The 22,142-nt window shown below is 47.1% G+C and overlaps 2 protein-coding genes across 3 annotated transcripts in view; both read left to right on the top strand.

The window, feature by feature from the left end:
* The window catches only part of LOC110305641 (secreted and transmembrane protein 1A), a 16,146-nt gene extending 13,675 nt beyond the window's left edge, over positions 1–2,471 (top strand). The window contains exons 4-6 of one of the 2 annotated variants that reach the window (XM_021177686.2): positions 786–839; positions 1,028–1,190; positions 1,592–2,471. In XM_021177686.2, coding sequence (XP_021033345.1) covers positions 786–839; positions 1,028–1,152 — 179 coding nt within the window. In that variant the 3' untranslated portion in view covers positions 1,153–1,190; positions 1,592–2,471. The remainder of the gene's footprint in view (positions 1–785; positions 840–1,027; positions 1,191–1,591) is intronic. The other variant, XM_029483888.1, reaches the window with a different exon arrangement.
* Positions 2,472–3,529: 1,058 nt separating this feature from the next.
* LOC110306100 (secreted and transmembrane protein 1b) lies at positions 3,530–12,828 on the top strand. Its single transcript, XM_021178286.2, has 4 exons — positions 3,530–3,571; positions 10,985–11,148; positions 11,379–11,687; positions 12,250–12,828. The coding sequence occupies exons 2-4, from the start codon at positions 11,055–11,057 to the stop codon at positions 12,480–12,482; spliced, it is 636 nt and encodes a 211-aa protein (XP_021033945.1). The 5' UTR covers positions 3,530–3,571; positions 10,985–11,054; the 3' UTR covers positions 12,483–12,828.
* Positions 12,829–22,142: the final 9,314 nt, after the last annotated feature.

The following is a 22,142-nucleotide window of genomic DNA, read 5'->3' as shown; positions in this document are numbered from 1 at the left end:
CCTGCCTCCTGCCTCCTGCCTCCTGCCTCCTGCCTCCTGCCTCCTGCCTCCTGCCTCCTGCCTCCTGCCTCCTGCCTCCTGCCTCCTGCCTCCTGACCCCTGCACGCTGGAATTCAAAGTGTATGCCACCTTCGCTAGCTTTCTTATCTAAGTCTTATCTAGATGGCTCAGGGAATGGTGCCATCCATATTAGGCTGGATCCTCCAACATCAGGTAACAATCAAGACAATCCCCACAGACATGCCCAAGGTCTATCTGATCTGGGCAGTCCCTCAGCTAAGACTTTCTTCTCAGGTGGTTCTAGGCTATGTCACGTTGACATCCAAGGCTATCTAGAACACTGTCCTAGCTACTTTCACGACTTATTCACAAAGTGCAAATAAATGCAGAAGACTTCTGTTCTTCTGACACCCACCCCTCTGTGCCACCCCTACATCCCTCTAGAGACCAGCTACCCCCTGATGTGCTGTGACCACACCCATCCTTACTGCACCTAGAAATGGATCCCTCCCAGCCTGAAACCCACTATCCAGTCCACCCTTTCTGTACCTGTAAAGTGCCCTGCCCCCAGGCTCCATCTGACTGCCACCCTCCCCACACCAGTTCAGTCATAATCAATGGGCCCCTAAAGGTGAGCCCATTGATTATGTCATAATAAAGGTGACATAAAGGTGACATTTGTTCCTCCCGAACCCAACCAGCAGGACTCCTGCAGCTGGAATTGTGGCGAGGGTGGGTGTGGGTAAATTCACACAACACTCAACCTGATGGTATGTCTCTGGCAGAGCCTTCCAACGAGGACGAGGTCACAGACACAAGGCTCTTTACACCCTTCCCAGGTAGGTGTCATAACCCTGTCTCCAGGTTATGCATTCCAGCCGCTCCTGATGCCATGGAGCCGAGGGCTGCCTACCTGGGACCTTTCACCCTTGGCCCTTCTTAGCGGGGAGAATAGGGCTGTGAGCCAGTGAGGGATAAAAAAACAGTGGTGGAAACCCCACCCCTGACTGTTACTGACCCACTTCAGATCACGCAAAGAGCTCTCCGATAGAGGGCAAGCCTGGGACCCTTGTGGGAGTCATCACTGTCATCCTCATCTTGGGAGTCGCCGGATCCATTACATTTATCTACTACAGGCACCGTCGTTCCTAGAAGCCCCAGATGGAATGTACCTCAGTGCCTGACTTGAGGTATGGGTGAGGTGTTCCTGGCATCCTTCCCTGCAACTGCTCTGGGGTGACCCTGAGTTCTGCCACAAAAGGGGCTCAGAGGGATTGTAGAGCCCACACAGAACCAAGACAGCAGGGTCTACTCCAAGAACTTTTTTAAACCTTGGGAACTTGTGTTTCTGATCCAGGGTGTTTCAGGCCAATGATGCCCTGGAAGTCAGTCCATCCAAGGCTTAGCCCCAGGCTCAGCTGGGAGGAGGCATGTCAGAATGAGCTGAGTGTTCTTAGCTAGGTGGCATGGTCATTTACATACACAGTGTATGAGATGGTAGGTCATCTGTGCATGCCTGTGCCTATCTGTACACAGGTCACAGTTCAGGAGTTCACCCTCTCTCTCCCTCTCCTCTTATCTCTCTGTATAGGTAAGGTGGTTCCACGTCTGTGGCCAGTGGAAGCTGAAGGGAGCTGCCTGCAGGGTTGAGTCCAGAGTGAGGCCACCAGCATGGGCTTATCACGTTCTAAGCCCTAGGAGACCTCTGGGACCGCAGACACCATGGAAGTCATCATTATGCGCTTGGCAGAGCACATGGCTTTGTTCAGTCTGCTGGGCACAAAGTCCTTTCCCTGAGGGCAATGGAACCCTTGGTTCTGTACAAAACAGGGGACAGTGACTCACTGAAGAAGGACCTTGGAAGCTGGAAAACAATTTAGGCATCTTTTTGGTCACATGAACAAGAGTACAGCCTCCTGACTATGGTCTTCAGTCATCTGATCCGCTCCTCAACTCTTCCCCAAATTGGGAATTCCCCAGCCGCATAGCTCTTGACGCTTGGCATGGGCTTCATTATTTCTGCTAAACCTCTGAGGTCAGGGTCTCACTACCACCCAATGAGCTCCAGTGTAAGCCTGATGCTGCACCAAGATTTGCTCCAGGTAGAACTTGGGGGTGTACCTGATTTCTGACTCACAACAGAAACGAGTTCGGGAAACCCAGATGTCAGGTTCCAGGGGCCAAAATAGGGAGCTAAGACTTTCAGATGAATCATCTCCCCACTCCCACCCCTGCAAGGCAGAGTGCTGTCAGGAACAGGGGTCTGTGGAAGGGTGTAGTGCTGGTTGGCAGGCATTGCTCTCCTGAGGATCAGAGCATCTTGGGATTCCCTGGGGGCCTCTCTTCAGCAGACTCCTGAGCCCCAACTCCCTGATTCATAGCCACTACACACTGTTCTTTTCTGAACTTTTGTCCTAGTTACAATGTTATTTTTTCTTACAATTAAAAAATGATTTTTTGGTAGAAATTTCATATTTTATTTTTAATTTATTATCATTTTATTATCATTGTTGTGCATGAGTGTGTATTGAGAGTGACCTTGGAGCACAAATCTCTGAAAACTCAGTGGATGAGACAGGAGATGTCACAACTTCTGATCAGAGAATGTGCAGAAGGTGACTCCTAGTGGAGCTAAGCAGGACACAAGCAGCCATGTCTGCCAGTGAGACCACAGCGGGACTGTATACACACCAGGACTGTGGTGCACACACTGGGACTGTGTACACACCGGGAGAGTCTGCACACAGACTCTCCAGAAGGCTAAGCTGCATCATCACCTATAGACACTGACCTCAGAGTTGGGACTGTCACTGGGAAAGACTTGTAGTGTTGTTGTCCCTGCCTTGTGGTTTCAAAACAAATCATCTAGTTTCACTTTCACGGTGAGTTTTCACTGAGACAACAAAGGCGTTTTGATGTTTGGGGTGAGACACGGAGAACCTCAGCTGCCCTTCAAGATTCCTTACCACAGGACATCCTTGCCCCACCTTCCCAAGGACCCCTACCTCTGGTCTGGTAGCCTAAGCCTTGCTGGAGGGATGGGATCATGGTTATGTGAGCTTCTCTCTAACGTGTTGGCACTTGGGATATCTGGGAACCCTGTGAATGTGGAGCCCATGCACTGTGTCCAGTGTGGGCGCTAGGTTCCTGCCTTTCCCTGTGTCATCTTGCCTGTGATGTCTCATGCAGGGAGACAAGTCCCCCTAAATGAGCAGTCCCTGAGCCCTGAATCAAACACTGACTGCAGCCATGACTAGCCTAGGAAAAGCCTAGACTTTCTTCCTGTGTTCCTAAGGCAAGTAGCTAAAAGCCGCTTTCAATTAAAATGTTTTAATGAAGGAGTCACTCAGAAACTCATCACTGTTGTGTGGACTCAGGGTAGTTCCTGCAAATGACACTCTTTCCCGGAGTTTGTTTTCTTCCTGGATTAATGCAGTCCCTTGGGTATGAGAATGGGTGGTAGTTGGACCGCCTCCTCCCAGACACGCCCTCAGGTCAGGATGAGCTCAGCAAGGGTTACACCAGAGTTCATTGCCAGAGGAGCAGGTAAGAAGCTGGAGCATACACGCAGGTGAGAACTCGAGGGGAGGTGGCACCCGGAGTGTTGGGGCTCTAAAGTATGTCGGGTGAGACCCTCAGGCAGGGTGTCCCTGGCTGCAGCCTCTCTGAGATCCTCTGTTTATTGGATGCCTGTGTCTCAGTGATTTGTCCAGAGTAAAGGTGAGGCTGAGGAGTGTCCAGGCGCCCTGGACATCAGGAGCAGAGTGGATCTGTGTCTCTCCAGGTGCCTCCCACTAAGCTCCAGGAGGAGCAGGTGCAGCAGCTGGGGTTCTTTGGTGTGTACTGAATGGGGAGAACAGAGCATTTTCTTGTCATCTGACCATGGGTACATAAGCCAGGGAGAGGGATTTGGTGCACGCAGGTGAGCTGTGGTTGACACGGGTGAATTTCTGAGGCTGGTCACTCAGAGAATCAAGACTCTATGTTATGCTCAGTCAGTGACCTGTGTGGGTCCTGTTGTTTGGGTCTCATCTTAACATAAGTAGAAGCCAACGTCCGGCTGTGGGGTTGAAGGTTCTTCTTGTGACTTTCTTCTGCAAAATCCTTGAGGCTCCATGCATGCAACTCCCAGCTGAGCTGAAGGCCATTGTGTTGCATGAGATGGGGTCAGATCTGCTTCTAACTCCTTTGAGGCTCAGCACTCATAACTGGTGGACATAGGTCATGGCGACAATTCCATCAGGAGATCCAGCAAAGACATTGGGAAGGGAGTGTCAGAAAGGTGACATACCATGTTGGCTGTGTCAGCTGAGTCCTGAAACAGAGTCACCCCTAAGGAATCAAATAAAAATACAGGGAAGGGACTTAACCCACATAGTCCTTGGGCAAGAATGGCAACAAAGTCTGTCAACCCATCTTTAAGGTACTAACATGAGCTTTGGGCTTAGATAGAGGAGTGGGAAGGGTCTACATCGTTAAGAAGTCCTGGTCACAGCGTAGTCTGGTTGATCACTATCTCAGTTCTGATTGAGTAGGGTGCTGCCAATAAGTCCTGGTTGAGGGATAATGGGGTTCCCAAAAGGTGACTCCTCCTGCTGGGGTGACTGTGTTAAGGGATCTGTGAGAATATTATTCTGACACCCTGGATCACTGCAAACTAAGAACAATGACTAGAGACTTTTCATGCATTTCGGGGGGGGGGGGATCTGGAACATGACACTACGAAAGCCAACAGATGCTTCAGAGACTCCCGTTCTTTGTCTCCTCAGCCATGAGGAGTTCATGGGCGTTAGACAAAGGCTCCTTGAGTAACTGCCATACTTATATGCAGAGCTGAGCATGAGCTGGAGCCAAAAGAACACAGATGCAAGCAAGGTGGACACAGATTCAGCCTACTTCTGGTCATTCTGTTGACTTAAGTAAAGAAATCCTGCTTTAGCTGGGAAAAACCCCAGAAGTTCCCAGGGCCTGAGAGCCAAGGTGGTTGGGATCTGGGTCCACAGACAAAATAGAGGCCTGAAAGAGAAATAACGCCATCTTCTCCCTCTTGCGGATCTCACCCTCACAAGGGTGGCACATAACCCAAGTCCACTGGAAGAAGGCTGAGAACTCTCGTGTTAGGACATGGCGTGGAGCAGCTAGGACTCTGGAGAAAAGCCAGAGCCACACTAACTGTGGAGAATCAAACTTCAGGTTTGTCTCCTTCAGCTCCGTAGGTCCCAAGGATCAAACCCAGCAGTTAGACTTGGCAGCAAGTGCTTTCAGCAGCTTGGCAGATGGCCCTATCTTCTTTGTTATTTTCTGGTGCCTGTTCCTCCAGAGTGCTAGGATTAAAGCCAGGTGCAACTACACCCGGAAAAAGACATTAAAAATGTGTATGTGAGAGAATGTGTGTGGGTGTGGATGTGTGTGTGTGCGTGCGCATGTGCTTGTATGTGTACACAAATGTGGAGGTCAGAGGTCAACTTTATGGAGTCTGTCTTCTCTTTAGGCCTTTACAATGTTTCTGGGGATGGACCCCTGGCATTCATCATTTTGAGGCAACTACCTTGATTTACCTCACCAGACCTTAAAAGACATTTTAAATATAGACTGATTCAAGGACAGGAGTTAATAGAAAGAAAGAATTTCAGGAAAAGAGTAAGACATACCCAGGAGTCTTGTGCCATCCCCTTAGGGTGAGAGGCCAAGGGGGAGAAGCTGGTGTTGTTCCCCTCAAAGGAAATCACACTTTGTTGTATTTAAAATAGGCATGTATAGGATTTTGGTGTGTTTTGAAGGTATTGCCTTCAAAGGCTTATTAAGAAATTTAAGGGCAGCCGGGCGTGGTGGCGCACGCCTTTAATCCCAGCACTCGGGAGGCAGAGGCAGGCAGATTTCTGAGTTCGAGGCCAGCCTGGTCTACAAAGTGAGTGCCAGGACAGCCAGGGCTACACAGAGAAACCCTGTCTCGAAAAAAAAAAAAAAAAAAAAAAAAAAAAAAAAAAAAAAAAAAAAAAAAAAGGGAAAAAAAAAAAAAAAAAAAAAAAAAAAAAAAAAAAAAAAAGAAATTTAAGGGGTTGGGAATTTAGCTCAGTGGTGGGCCCTGGGTTTGGTCCTCAGCTCCGGAGAAAAAGAAGAGGAAGAAAATTTAAATGCTGGGACTAAAGCACTACCTCACAGGTTAAGGGCGTTATGGATACAGGTTCAGTTCTCAGTACACACATGACTGCTCACAGCTGTCCATGACTCCAGTTCCAAGGGATTGTCTCTCCCCTCCCCTCCCCTCCCTTCCCCTCCCTTCCCCTCCCCTCCCCTCCCCCCTCCTTTCTTTTCTGACCCAGATCTGAGGCCACCAGGCATGTGTGTGGTGCACATACATGCAGGCAAAACACTCATATACCAAAAAATAAATAAACAAGTCTTAAAAAAAAAAAAAAAGAACACTGTAGCTGTCTTCAGACACACCACAAGAGGTCATAAGATCTCATTACCGATGATTGTGAGCCACCATGTGGTTGCTGGGATTTGAACTCAGGACCTTTAGAAGAACAGTCAGTGTTCTTACCCACTGAGCCATCTCTCCAGCCCTAGTTCCTTTTTTTTTTTTTTTTAAACTAAGTGATGCTGAGTGTAATCCTAGCACTGGAGAGGCGGAGGCAGGAGGATATCTGTGAGTTCAACAGCAGGGTCTACAGAGTGAGTTCCAGGATAGCCAGGGCTACACAGAGAATCCTTATCTTGTAAAACAAACAAATTTAAATGAGATTGAAATGATGTTTCTGGGGCTGGAGAGATGGCTCAGTGGTTAAGAACACCGACTGCCCTTCCAAAGGTCCTGAGTTCAAATCCCAGCAACCACATGGTGGCTTACAACCATCCATAATGAACCAACGCCCTCTTCTGGTGCATCTGGAGACAGCTACAGTGTACTTAGATATAATAATAAATAAACCTTTAAAAAAAAGTGATGCTTCTGAGGGACACTAGACAGGTAAACCCTGCACCACAGGTTCAAGAAGGTAGGGTACCATTATTGTAAACGGAGGGCAATGGTCTTGTGGGTTTAAGTCCTAGAAAGTATCAGGCAGTCACACCAAGGACATTCTTAGCTCAGGCCTTGAGCATTTTCATTGCTAGTTTAAGTGTTTGGCTTGGTTTGGTTTTTGATTTTTTGAGATCCAGTTGAGAGGGATTTGTTTTTGTTTGTGTTTGTTTGCTTGTTTTTTGTCTTTGGAGGTAGGGTCTCCCTGTGTAGCCTTGGCTGGCTTAGACCTTGTTATGCAAACCAAACTGGCTTTGAACTCACAGAGGTCTACCAGCTTCTGTGTCCCAACTATTGGGATTAAAACTGTGTGCCACTGCCACAGCCAATTAATTATTTTAAAACATTTTTTACTTGGAAATATTTTATATAAACGAATATTGTCTCTGTATAAGTAATCTTTCAAAAAAAAAAAAACAAACGTTAACTGTGCTGGAATTCTCAATCCTCCTTTTCTTTCCCAAGTCCCCATTGTTTCCCTGTTTTTCTCAGAAAGGGAAGTACACAGTGCTGGAGGTGGACATAGCCACAGGCCAGACTTGAGGCGATTGGCCCGGTCTGCTGTGAGTGCCGGCTCTCAGAATCCAGAGAGCCTGGTCACTGACATCTGTATGCCATGACCCAGGGTGCTGCTCTCTGGGCTGAGCTGGAGCTAGACTCTCAGGTGGTCAGGGCTGATCTTGTCACTGACAAGGGACAAACGGCAGAATATGCACACTGGAGGGTGAACTCAAACACAAGCCTCTTAGAGCCCAGAGGATCCATCTGACCTGGTAGAAAGAGAGTATCTACCTGTGATTCTCAGACAGAAGGTCCAAAACACCCAAAGAAGAAAAGCATAGACTATCATGTTGCCTGGGGTTCTGGTGAAGACAAAACTCCTCTGTATGAAGGGGCCCAGGGCTCAGAGAAGGAAAGACTGCTGGATTGATGTTTCTTCTACCCCCTTGACTGGGCTGCTCCCAAATCCGTTTCTAACTGGGTCGCTAAGAGAGGCAAAGTTAGGCTACCGGAGAGAAAGAGAGGCTAACCATCCAATTTCAGAAACAGCTTTGAGAACTGGGAAGTGTCCCGAGGGACAGCTCAAGGCTTGCCATTTTCTCTGGTAGCCAATCTCAGTCCACCCGGCACTTGTGACCACAGGGTAAACTAAAGGCCACTTTAGAGTCAGGGCAACCTGCCCAGCTTTAATGAGGCCAGGAACAAGAAGCTGGGCCCCATACCTTCAGTCCTTCTGGGAAGGAATCTTGGTCTACTGTGCGGTTTCACCATACTGTGGTTTTCACTTAGTCACTTGACTGTGGTGCCTGACCGACCAGAGAACCATAGTGACCATAACAAAGCCGTAGCACCACTCCAAGCAGAGGTACCTGAGAGTAAGAGAGATGAGCATCGAACCATCTGGGGCTCTCACTGTGATGACCTCATGGAGAGCATGAGATGAGCCGTGGATGATTGGGGTCTGAAGTCGGAGGATGGTCTTGGCTTTGGGCGATCGAGAATCCTGGAACCTGGGCAGCTCTCTTGATAAACAATTCCAGCTTCCTATGGAGGCCACCATGAAAGTGTCAGTTCCAGCTTTTCGGGAGGATTTGGGGTGCCTTCGAATGTGAATGTTTTGTGGCATCTGGAGGGGACTGCACAGATGTGTTTCCTAAAATGAGGAAACAACAGGAAGATAGGTTCAAATAGTGAGGTGAAACGGCCGTGGGGTAATTAGGATGTGGGGTATAAAGTATGGTAGAATCTTTCAGGGGCTTCCTAAGAGCCAACAGGGAGACTTTTAGGGAATGGAAGTCCTGTCACACTTGTTGGTAGCTGAAAGATTCCTGTCTCCCCTAGAGTGCTGAGTCCCCAAGGCTAAAGAACACCAGTCTCCCAGGACTGCTGGACCTTGCTCCCACTTCAAGGCCCAGCCCAGACTGTCTTTCACTTTCCATGGGTGTCCCCGTCTTAACTTCAGCAGTGGAACAGTAGGCATTATGTAAACACTCTTTCAGCGGAGGCTGCTAATTTTCCATGTCACATGAGTCCAGATGAGGACCAAGATTGACCTTTGACTGGCCTAGCTCCAGCATGGGAGTATGGACTAGGCTCCCACAGGGCAATGACCACACCTTCCTGAGGGGCTACTGGCTAATGTCCCAGAGAGCAGAGTCGTGCTCCATGTTCAAGTCTGTGAGGCTTCAGAGAGGCAGACAGGGTCCCTTCCTACATCTCAGTGGGTTCAGACACACTTGTCTGAGTGCCTACTGTGTGCATAGCATGCATCAGGCCTGTGGGAAACACAGAGCTGATGACATCGTCATGGTTGCTCACTTCTACTGTCTTACCCTCCTCCAACATAATATTTAGGTACATGTGTATGCACACATGTATGTGCACATGCATGAGCACGAATGTGTTTGTGTTTAGGGTGGTGGAAGGTAGAAGGTGGGAGGAGCTGGAAAACAGGTTATTACATATTTATAGAAGAGGCAGTAAACTATAGGTGAGGTTGGGTTATGCTGTCTCTGGGAGCTCTCTGGCAGACGAGGTCCCTAACAGGAAGTGTCAGTGTTTGGCAGAGCCTTCGCTTTTATTGCCAGTCAACATCCCACCTTTGAGCAGGGTCTACATATACCACAGAAGCTGCACTAGTAAGAAGGATGTGAAGGAGGGTGTAGATCCTCTCCTGGGAACTACATATCGAGCCTGTGGGGGATGGTGCGAGATGCAGCTTGCATGTCCAGGGACCTGGAGTTGCCTCTTCCATAAGACAGAGTCAGCTGGGTTGACTCTGAGGCATAGGAGAAAATGTCTACCTGCTGAAAACAGCTCACAGCCTGTCTTATGGCAAACAGAAGAAACATAACAACTTGTTCTTTAAAAACGTATAGTATAAAAGTAATAGGCAATCAGGAAAGTAGACAGAGCTTGGGTTTAAGCAAGAAGGCACCGAGCAGGCTGCTTGGCTGGAAGGTAGGGGTGGGTTTGACAGTGTCTCACCTCTGCTGGCATGAATTACCATGGAAGCTAATCTTGGTTGTCCACTTGACCACACCTGGAGTCAACTAAAACACAGCTGCTGGGCACTTCTGTGTGGGGTTTTCTTGACCTCAGATTATCTGAAGCAAGAAGAATCACCCTAAATGTGAGCGGCACCTTCTGGTGGCCAGATAACAGGAAAGGGAAGAAGGAAGCTTTGGGGTTTTGCCTGCTTGCCCTGACACTCACTGGAAAGGTCATCTAGCCTGCTGCTGCCGTCCCTCACCAACATTAGAACCTACTTCCTCAGGATTTCAACATAGACTGAAGACAAGCAGCAATCCTCCAGGCCTTCAGCACCAGACTGGGACTGTTGAGCCTAGCGGACTGAACAGCTCCCAGATGCTTGGCCTCTCTGATACAAGACAGTCATTGTGGCACTACACAGGCCACATCCTATAAGCTGTGGTGCTCAGTGTGAGGGTGGCTGAACAGGACAGGTGGGGTGGGTGTGAGAACAGCAGAGAGAGCCACCAGAGAGAGCAAGGCAGCTCTGACAGGCAGGCAATGTGCATGGAACTGGGGCTGCTTGCTGTACAGTAGAGAGACGGTTCACAGGTCACAAGCCAATATGACAAAACTGTAACATGACCCTGTTTCCATACAAAGTACACCTCGGGCTGTTTGCCTGGTTTGCTTGGTTTGCTGTAAGCTCACAGAAAGAAGTGTATAGCCAGCCAGTCAGTGTGCCTGTCTCCTGGCTGCGTTGGCTCATTGTTTCACCTCAGCCAGCCCCACACTCCTTACCAAATGTGAGGACAGGTGGAGGGGCTTCACTAGTGCCTGAGGGCTCTGCACAGGTTCAGGAATTTGGGAACGGGTGGGCAGGAGGACATTGGGCTGCAAAGCTCCTCTCAGTCTGGTGCTATTTTCATGAGTATCTGCAACTGCTTTGGGAACTTCTGACCCCTTCTTTCACCTTCCTCTATATAGTGTCCAACAACAACAACAAAAGACACTAACCACAACAACTGTCTCCTGAGGTCCATCCTAGGAATGAGCCATGCTGGCCTACTCTGTAACATCCTCTGGCCTGTTTCCCAGAATGCTCTGGGCCCTCCTTCTACTGGCAGCCTCCCTGAATGCCTATAACGATGGTAAGTCTGGGTTTTACTAGCCTCATGGTAGGCAGGTCCGACCAAGTCCGGGCCCAGGTGGTGATCTTGACTTCACAGACCCAATATGGTGGAAGCTGCTGAAGGAGGTTGAGTTGAGCCAACTCTGAGAATAGCTGATGATGAAGCAGTAACAGTGTCTGGGCTCAATATCAGGGCATTAGCACGAGTGTCAAAGAACATGCAGCCTAAAGAGTGTGCTCTCTTCATAGTCTGGGACAAACCTTGTTGCACTGCGCGTGAAGTGTCTGTAAACAGAGGCAGCCGCGTGGTGATGGCCTGTAATATCTCCAACAACCTCAGAGACGTCACCATTGAGTTGATTACCAGTGAAAAGACTAGCATCATCTTCAATCAAACACCTCCAGGAAACTACTCTAAGGATTCATGGCAGCTTCATATTCAAGGAGGCCAGGCCCAGCTGGTGATCACAGATGCTCAGGGCAAACACTCAGGGGAGTACTGGTGGAAGCTGCGTGGATTCCAGGCAGAGTTCAAAAACTTCACCCTGACTGTTAATGGTGAGTTGTGTGCTAGGAAGTGAGTGGGTGAGCATGGGAAAAGAGGAGCCCCTCACAACTGAGTTCTGGGTTCCATCTGCATCCACACACAAACAAGGACCCTACGTGTCTAAACCTACTGCCCTCCCCACACTTCCCTTCCCTGTATAGTCCCTCTGGGTTCCACTCCCTCTGGTCTCTGACACCAGTTCAATCCAACGCAGCCCTATGAGCCAGCAGGAGATGAGGTAACATCAGAATTCCTTCCAATATAATTTGGAGGTACATCACAGCTGCTATCCCCAAACCTGATCGCTTGTCTCTGGTAGAACCCCAAGACCAGGAAGAAGCTAAGGGCTGGAAGCTGTTCATGATCTCCAATTCCCTTCACAGTGTTCCCTCTCAGGCCATATAACTGGAGCCCCACCCATAGCTCCCCAACCTCCTGCACAGCCCTTTCCCACTTCTACAGGAATCATGGCAGCAGCATTGAAGGGTGGGAGAGGCACAAAGGTAGAGAATGATGCTAGAGGGAATTCATTATGCAAAGCAATTCTCGGTCACATCTCTGCTCCACATCTAGCTGCAGACAGACAGAAGACAGAGGACTTGCCAGGCACTAAGGTCCCTGATAAGCCCTCAACTGCAGTGTGGACAGAAGTTATCATCATCGCCATCGCTACCATCATCATCATCACAGGAATCGGTGTATTCGTTTGGTACAAGCAATTCCCTGTAGCTCGACAGATACAAATTTCAGTACCTTGTCTGATTCATGGGTCTCCTGGTATCCCCTACCTGACACTGCCCCCCTAAAGTCTCTCAATTCCTGCCTCAAAAGATACTCAAGGGGCCTTATTAGCTCCAAACATCAGGCTACAGAGAACCTCACCTGGCTACGGCTGACAATCCAAGCCCTGATTGACAAGATCACAGGAACTCTCTGTCTCCCAAGCCCTCATTTTGACCTTGGGACAGGTAGACGTCAGAATGGGGTCTGTACTCCTCAGGTTCCTCCCAAGACTCCAGGACAATTTGCACTGAGGACGGCACTGTGGTTTTTAACTGAGGATACCCTGGAAGTTGTCTGAGCCCCTCCTGTACTCAAAACGTAGACTCTGTTGGGACTTGGGAGACATCAAAGTATTTCAGAATATCCCAAGTGTGCGTGATGTATCTGCTTATTTGTGTAAGCTCTCTGTGCTGCAGCATCTGTGCCTCACACAGGCCCAAGCCAAGGGTCTCAGGCAGCTTCTCCCTCTCCTCTCCCCTTCCTTCCACACTCCTTTCCTTTCTTCCTCCTTCTCTGACTCCCTCTTTCTCCAGATGAGGAGGCTCAGAGCCTTATGGACGATTGGAACCTCAGGGGGAGCCCCCTGAAGAATGGATTCCCATTCTTAGAGGTCCCAGAGCAAGGCCAACACCATGGACTTGGAGTCCCCGTTACCCTGCAAGCATCCATGGACCTATCACCACCCACTGGCGACAGCAAGGAATAACCTTGCTTGTATTTGCTAGGCACAGTAGCCCATGTCTCACGTCTGGGGAAAAGCACGGAATCCCATCATGTCCTGCGCAGAGACAGGGACAGGCCTGATGATCCGGGCCTCTCTAGCTCTCAATAACACACTTTCCCCTGTGATCGATACCTGCTTACTCAGATCCTCGACTTTTCCCAAAATCAGCTCGGCCTGGTTTATCCACCCTGCCTTTTAAAGGGGGCCTGAGGTCCTTCCCTGCTAAACTCACTCCACTTCCCTATGGTCTCCGGTGCCAGCAGGGGCTTGTGGGAAAATCGGTACCAGCTTTGCTCCTGACACATAGATCGTGTCTGCTGACTCACAGCAATAGTTAGTTTCCCAGGTCCTGCTGCTCAGGGTCCACGGTCTTATGTGAGGTCCAAAATGATGCATCACCGCATTCCTACCACTAGGGGGTGGTGTGGGCCTGTCTGCAGGGACACCTCAGGGACAAGGAGCTCACTGAGGGGCCGAGGCCTGCTAGTGGGCACCGCTTTTGGGGGGCAGGATAGCTGGACCTTCAAATTCCCCATGAACCTCTTTGTAGACCGTCTCTCTGACTCTCTACTTACCTCCGCCCTCACCTGCTGTTCCTCTCGGGCTAGTTTATCTTCTTTACTCTAATACCAACTTGAACAACTTAGTCTTAAATACACTGTAATTCATTCTTCAGTAAAATACTTCATGATGCAAATCGTTAAATAAATATAGTAAGTCAATGATTCTATAAAGCCATACGTCTGCTAGGATATACATGTGTTATTGAGAAACATAAAAACACACAAGACAGGGCTGGAAAGATGGGTCAGGGATTAAGGGTACTGGGTGCTCCTGCAGAGGACCTCAGCTTGGTCCCCATAGCCAACATGATACTCACAACCATCTATAACTCCAGTCCCAGGGGACACAACATCTTTTCTGATCTCTGCGGGCACACCTGTGGTGCAAATTCATACAATCACGTGTGCACACATAGATATAAAATAAATGTTTTTTAAACCACAAAACACTTGCTTAGCCCTACACATTGAATCCTCAAGGTCAAGGCTGAGGCTGAAGATGCTTCCTGTTGTCCTTGACCTGGTCCAGATCAGGCCCATAGCAGTTCTGAGGTGGTGACTCTGAACCCAGGTGCACAGGGAGGTGTACCTTCTAGTCTAAACTAAGATCAGTGTTATTATAATGCTGGGTTTGGGCCAATGCAAGCCAAGCCAGCCCACCAACTCCTTTGGTACCCTGGGTCACATTGGAGACAGTTCATGGGACCCATGCATCTAGGGCTTCTGAGACCTGTTACATACGGCCTAAAACCAGTCAAGACTGCTGATGCATAAAAGTGGTAGCCGGTGTCGCCTCTGATCCCCCTTCATAGTGGGAGGGGCTGCTTAGCAGCCACAGGAATCTTACAAATGACTGATTTTTCTTTCCTCCCCCTTGGCTTCTTTCTTTTCGGGTTTTCTCTGCTTGAGACTGAATGCTGCTCTGCACTGCCCAGGCACCCTGGCTCCCTTCTGTCTCTCCCCTCTACTCCAGTCACAGGGCTCCATAAGGTCCTTGTGCCATGCCCACGTGATCTCCCCCTCCCTCGTACTTTGATCCCTGATTCTTGGTGGCTTTTGAACTCCCTCCAGCAGTTCCTGTGTCCATGTGACCAGGTATCTCCGGTCCCCTTTTTGTAATGCTTCTTTGAGTATACTCAAATTATAATCATGAATGGCTCGTGTAGAAATAATAATTTCCTCTTAAAGCCATATAATAATACCTCTTTGTTCTGTATAAAGCAGGCCAAGAGCCCGATCATGTTGTAGAACTGTTTCAGTTAATGAGTCTACCTGTTGATAAATCTGAGCCCACTTTCCCGGTATGACAGTTGGCATTATGGGTAGACATTTTGTCCCCTATGCCAGGAAGTTTCTTTTGACTTGGCATTTCAATCTTTTAGGAGACCAGGGACGTCGTGTTCAATTTTCTAACTACTTGCAATTGAAACTAGGGTGTCATAGTCAGGGCCCAGGAAGGCTAAATGGCTCGGCAGAGGCTGGGCAGTGGGGAACTAACTCATCAAAAGCATCTCTGCTTAGCTGATCCAGCTGAAGAGACACGGAGCAATCACATCAGCTGGACTGGATCACATCAGCTGGACTGGATCACATCAGCTCTCAGTCCAGGGCTCAGCAGTTTGCAGTCTGCAGCTGACTTTGGGTGGTGTCTGTCAGCCAAGTGGAAGTCTGTGGAGACAAATATACACTAGAACACAAGTTAAAAATTGGGAACTTAAAGGAAAATTTTACCTTTGGAACTTTCAGGCCCATAGTCCAAGTCATTGGGGAAGGGATGGAGTCCCAGGACCTGGGAAAAGAGAAATCCCACTCTTGGGAACAGACATGTGGGGAAACTTGGGCTGTGCTCATCTGGAATCCACTGACTTGACATGTGACAGGTGCATTCAAGTCTTATGACGTCTTTGACCCACATGGTGGCTCATAACCATCTGTAATGGGATCTGATGCCCTCTTCTGGTGTGTCTGAAGAGAGCAATGGTGTACTCATATACATAAAACAAATAAATAAATTTTTTTAAAAAGAGAGAGATAAAGAAGTTTTAAATATATTAAAATTAATCTCTACTGAAGTCCATACTGTAAACCAGCTGAGATAGACTCATACCTTTGAGTCCTAGCAACAGCTACAGCTTTGGGTTTAAAAGCATGGACATTTCTTTCTCTGTCTAGAGGGCAAGATACACGTTTTTAAGTGAATGAGAAGTGCCCTTTTAGTCTATAATCATACAATCAAAGGAAATTTAAAATATTGAGCTTGTGACTCAATAGTACGTAGTCAATACTCTACCAGCTTATCAGAACTCCATTGATCAATGTTAAAACGCTGAACCTTTGAAATCTTAGTATAACAATAATGTAGAGGGAGAGAAAAGAAATCTAAAGCATGAGCCAGACAGTGGTGGCGCACACCTTTAATCCCAGCACTTGGGAGGCAGAGGCAGGTGGATTTCTGAGTTTGAGGCCAGCCTGGTCTACAGAGTGAGTTCCAGGACAGCCAGGGCTATACAGAGAAACCCTGTGTCGGAAAAAAACAAAACAAAATGAACAAACAAAAAGAAATCTAAAACATTTCCCAATATTTATATACGTGTTGGCATAATTATTAATAATTATTAAATTATTTTATACCATCAGAACTTGCATTTATACATCTTAAATCATTTTCTGAACCCTTGAGAACTTGCATGGACCTTTNAGCCTTTTTTTTTTTTTTTTTTGGTTTTTCGAGACAGGGTTTCTCTTTATAGCTCTGGCTGTCCTGGAGCTCACTTTGTAGTGAGCTGGCCTCGAACTCAGAAATCCGCCTGCCTCTGCCTCCCGAGTGCTGGGATTAAAGGCATGTGCCACCATGCCCGGCCTTTAAGCCTTTTTTGAAAAAAAAAAATCTAATTATTTATCAGAGACATGAGTAGTTATTATTGAGAACAGTCATTGCCAAGTAAATCTCTTTATCCTTTAATATGAAGCCTATTCGTAAGGCAAACCTGTCTGTCTGCCTTTTCTTAACAAGAGACTGAGTCGCTTTAACTAACTAATGAACTGACTCATTAACAAGGTAGCTGCAGCCTCAGGGAAAAGAGCTGGTTGCCTGATGCTGCCAACCTGACAAAGCTACGGTTAACCTAGTGGTCGACGCCATCAGAGACCTGCAAAGGATAAATCACAGCAGGAAGAATAATCCAAATGGCTTATGCCTCAATTAAAATGGCAGAGACCAGTCCATTACCTAGACAATCTTCCCAGGCTCCCGTAGTTCCAGTGGTGCTGGGGGCAGAGGTACCAGGGCGGTATCAGTCTTTGGCCTGTAGGCACAGAAGATGAGCAGCTTTTCTGTGGAGGAGGAATATCGGGGGACCGACCTTACCTTGTCCAAGCAAAGCAGAGCAATCAACTCTTCAGAGTCCTGCCTGCCCACAGTTTGGGCTGGGTCCTGGCGGCAAGTGAGACCCTGGGGGAGTGTTGCCCAGTGTTTGGTGTTAGCACAGTCCAGGTGGACTCAGCATGATTGGTGTGCCTCATTATCTTCTTGGAGACTTGGGTGTCATTGTCACAGTGAGCATCTTAAATTGCATAGTCAGAGATCTCTGACCAGGACCATTTGCTATTAAGTAGCAACCTTTGTTTATATTGTTAGTTACTTGCTTTAGGCTACGCCTAGGAAGCATGTACAAGAGACTGGGTACTGTTTTCCCTGTAATTAATTACATTAGTGCCCGGCAGGGCCGTAAGTATAGTTTTGAACCTATTACGGCTTAATCATCTTTAATAGTTTGATAAAAATGACAATTTCTGGTTTGAAGCTTTTTTTTATTAATACAGGGAGATTAGCAACTTTATTTTCCTGGTCCTTATATAGCGAACCATTATAGAATATTAACAGTTTCTTGTTTGACTCAGTTTGCCAAAAACAGCTATAGCTTAACCATGTTAGCAAAAAACAAGGAGGTTGGATATATATTCTTAAATCAATCTCTGTTAGCCTGAGTAGAGCTTCGGTAAGGAGAGACCCTTCCCCAGACTGTTTAGATTATTATCTTGCTATAAGATAAGAGTACCTCAATCTCTGGTGTTTAATGTTTGGTGCCTAACATGTTGTGGTCCTAATTTTATCCTTTTGTTTATTTATTTATCAATATAAAATATTAATAAAGATATAATAAAAGTACATTATAAATTTAAAATGTCCTATACTCTTATAAGCTTAAAGATGTTCCTAAAAAACATATTCAGTTTTTTCCTCATTTAAGTTTTTTGTAAAACTCCAAAATTTCTTCTTAAAGAAGTTTAAAATCTCAGCTGGGTGGTAGTGGTGCACACCTTGAATCCCAGCACTTGGGAGGCAGGTGCAGGCGGACCTCTGTGAGTTTGGGGCCAGCCTGATCTACAAAGGGAGTTCCAGGGCTACATAGTGAGACCCTGTCTCGAAGAAAAAAATAGTTTAAAGTCCTTCAACTGTGTGTTCCTGCAATACCAAAATGAAGTGCCTTCTTATTTCAAAAGAGAAGACACGGGTTACAACCACAGTCTGTGAGGCAGAACCTAGCTCCAAGAGTGCAAACAATTCAAAGTCTCTAAAAGCGGTGCCACCTGGTGACTCAGTTACAGAGATTGGCTGCCAGCAAGGTGTGCTTTCGTATATGAACGCACAGCAGCGCAGCTTTCCCAACTCTAAAACAAACATTGTTTTTCAATCCTCGCTGTATAAACCTTGTTTTAAGACAGGACATGAATTACCATAAAAAGAGCCATCCCAGCTCAAAAGTATCTTTGGAGACCTGTTTTAAAATGCCTCCTGCCTCCTTTTTCAAGCCTGGCTGTTCACTGCAGGGGGTCCCTGGAGCCAAAGTGAAGAGCCAAGCTCCAGAATTTGGGGTGGGATGGTTTTTCTTATCTCACTGGGGCCTCCAAATGTTGTTAATTTTGAGACTGGCAAGAGAAAAACCAGCATTACAATTTTGAGCCAAATTTGAAGCAAGCTTTAATGAAGTACTAACCAGAAAAATGGACTCTGGTAAGGTCCCTCCATTGATTATCAGTGAGTGGCTATGAGATACATGTCATAGGGATTTTTTATAAACAAAACCATATGGCCACCATATTTCCTATGTGAATTTGTTATTTTCTGAGAACTACAACTCCCAGCATTCCAGGAAAAGAACCTGTTCCTTGGGTATGGCTCTTACCCAACAAGTGCTCTGAACCACCAAGCCATTTTATTTTATTTTATTTTATTTTATTTTATTTTATTTTATACAAAATCAAACTAGGTAGCCCTAGCTGGCCTGGAGTTCACTAAATAGAACAGGCTGGCCTCAGACTCACAGAAGTCCTCCACCTGCCTCTGCTTCCCAAGTGTTGATATTAAAAGTGTGTCCTACCATGCTGACTAAAGATGTTATCTTTAATTATGTGTTATATGTGCTTGTGGGTTTAAGCATGTGGATGCAGTGCCTGCAGAAGCCAGAAGGGGGTATCTGATCGCCTGCAGCTGGAATTGCAAGCACTTGTGATCTATGATGTGGGAACTAAACTCTCTCTGAAAAAGCAGCAAAGCACTCTTAACTTACTGAACTGTCTCTCCAGCCTCTCACTGTCTTCTTAAGTAGTGATTTTTGTAAGCACCAAGGTTAGATGTCAAGGGTCAAGGGTCACTTGGAGTTAGCTCTAATTGTTCACATAAGGCATCACCACTCGCTCAGGAGACACCAAGCACCCATTGTCCGAGCAAGCAGAAAATTAGAGTGAGCGTTTGTTTTTATTTTTGACCTCTTGGCTTCTACATACACACACACACACACACACACACACACACACACCCTCAAATCCTACACCCTCTGTTCAAATCAGTGACAGATGACAGCTGTGGAGTGGACAGAGGCTTTGGAATACTCTGGTTTTGCTTATCTGACATGGGGTCATAGAACCATAAAGCATACATGGTTTGAGCTGCATTTTGGAGGGAGAAGGACTAGTTATTGAAAGAGATTGAGGCTGGGCAGTGATCGTGCTCGACAGACCTGAGACAGTAGTAGCCGGAGCTTTACGGTCTGTAATCTGCAAGATGTCGTTGTACAGGAGGGTTAAGTATGCAAAATTCAAAAAGGAGAATTATGCAGGTGATTGGACCACGGAGAACCAGTAACCAGGAAATTCAGACCCAAGGCCTTTCCAGGACACCATCTCTCAGAACTGCTCTCTCCTAAATCAGATGTCTGTTCTTCTAGCTGCAGCTGGGACTGCCCCTGATGAATTGGCATAGACTCAGCTTTCCCCTCCTTGGGCCTGGCAAGAACCAGGCATGGCAGTTTTGGATCCACCTGGTCCTGAAGGCCTCAGGAGCTGCTACTATATAGCTAATCCCATAGCCAAATTCACTGACAAGTTATGATAAACATGAGAAGCCAATCTAATTTCACACTTCTGGTACCCATTCCCACATTAATTCTGAGCCACCCAAGAAGGATGTGCTGGCTGGTTCTATGTCAACTTGATACCAATGAGTCATTTTAGAAGAGGGAACCTCATTTGAGAAAATGACTCCACAAGACTGGCCCTTGGGATAGCCTCTGGTACATTTTCCTTATTGATAATTGATGTGGGAGAGCCCAATTCACTGAGGTTGCTGCCACCTCTTGGATGGTGTCCTGGGCTGTATAAAGAAAAGCAAACAGATGTCAGGAACCAAAACTGAGTTTTCTTCAAAAGCAGGAACACTCTTACCATGGAGCCATCTCTCCAGCCCAGGGTTAGTAAGTTTAACAAGAGTCAAAGCCAGGGCATGAAAGAAATACCTAGAAATCAAGACCACTCCAAGGAGAGCTTGAAATGGAAGGATTCGGCATTGTGGTGCTAAGACTGTTTGATTTTCCTAGAATAGATTGACCTGGTGTGCCCAGATTGTGAAAGCCCCAAAGAGACCGTCAGGGACCATAACTCTGATGAAAGCACATGAGAGTTTTTACTTAAGCTCGAGTTCAGGACCCAAAACTTTCTAATGTAACAGGAGAGGAGAGGAGCCCCGAGGTCTAGGGGAAGGGATTTATAAAGAAAAAAACAAAAGTGGGGGTTTTCAAGTCTTGGCATTATATGAGAAGGTAAAGGAATGTTGGCTTTTAAGCTAATTGGTTATAGCATCTAGTTAAAGCATAAGAAGGGAGCAAATATGAAAAAGAAAGACTTAAGTTTTCTTAGCCCACTCTGTTGTTTTCGGCTAGCTGCAGCTTCTATGTCTATTTTGCAACTGCGGACATTTCATGATTTTCCTCAGACCTGGGGGGTGGGGGAGGCATGTCTCTCTAAGGACAACTTAACTTAGAATGGAGTCTTTAAAACAAAATAGAGTTTATTCTGCTATCTCAGTTCCTTCAGGACATGACCTAAGGAGGTGTTATTGTAGAGATGAGGGAGAGAACAGCCAGAGACATCTGCAAGGCCAAGAGAGGAGATGGCTGCGGGGTGAGGGGATGAAGGGAGGAGGAGAACAGAGAGAAAAGAGGAGACAGAGGGCAAATGAATGAAGATAGGTCCAGAAGTGAGACCAAAATAAGACCAAGAGGACCAGAAAGAAGTGCTGAGGAGCCAGGAGTAACAGGTACTTGCTGAAGGAGAGCCTGGCTCTCTCAGCTTCCCCTTTGATTTGTCAATAGGCACCTCAGTTAGCCATTTTGTCCTGGGTTTCTTTGAAACCTAACATTAGTTACTTTTATAATGCTGTGACAAAATACTATAACCAAGGAAACATAAAAGAAAGAGTTTGATTCGGTTTCTGGTTTCAGAGAGTTAGAGACCGTGATGACATCATAAAGGCACCGCACAGGTGGCTGGAGCAGCTGATGAGAGCTCCTGTCTCATACGCAGGAAGCAAATAACACATTGTGAGTGGCTCCACTCTTGAAACCTCAATGCCTGCCTCTAGTGACACTTTCTGGGACTCGGCTACACCTCCTAGTATTTCCCAGTCTATTGATTAAGTATTCAAGTATTCACATTTGAGCAAGGTCAAATCAATGGCAGACATGAGACTCTTCTTCTGAACCGGCTGCAGAGTGTGGGAGCCCACTCTCATTCAAACCAACACAACTGGACTCACTGTTACCCACTAGAGAGGGTGGGACTTTGAAGGGCCTTTTGAGAGCAGCGGATACAATCTTGCCAAGTTGACAAGCCAGAACAAGTTGTGTGCTGGTGAATTGTTTTGTCAACTTGACCCAAGTTAGAGTCAGAAAGGAAGAGGGAACCTCAACTGAAAAAAACTGCCTCTTCAGATTGGTCTGCAAGCCTTTGAGGGGGTGTGTTCTTGATTAATGATTGATGTGAGAGGGCCCATCTGATGGCATTTCTTTTAGGCTCTGCCCCACAGTTACCTGGCAACAGCCAGGTGTGCCTGACTCACT

This window comes from Mus caroli, chromosome 11 (assembly GCF_900094665.2).
Source record: "Mus caroli chromosome 11, CAROLI_EIJ_v1.1, whole genome shotgun sequence".
Taxonomy (NCBI): Eukaryota; Metazoa; Chordata; class Mammalia; order Rodentia; family Muridae; genus Mus; species Mus caroli.
Note: the sequence above shows the minus strand (reverse complement) of the source record. Positions and strands in the feature narration are given on the sequence as shown.

Excerpts from the sequence above, each read along its gene's own strand:
- LOC110306100 (XM_021178286.2), top strand. The coding sequence starts at position 11,055 with ATGCTGGCCTACTCTGTAACATCCTCTGGCCTGTTTCCCAGAATGCTC. Across the intron at positions 11,149-11,378 it reads CCTGAATGCCTATAACGATG|TCTGGGACAAACCTTGTTGC; the intron begins GTAAGTCTGGGT and ends CTCTCTTCATAG. Across the intron at positions 11,688-12,249 it reads CTTCACCCTGACTGTTAATG|CTGCAGACAGACAGAAGACA; the intron begins GTGAGTTGTGTG and ends CTCCACATCTAG.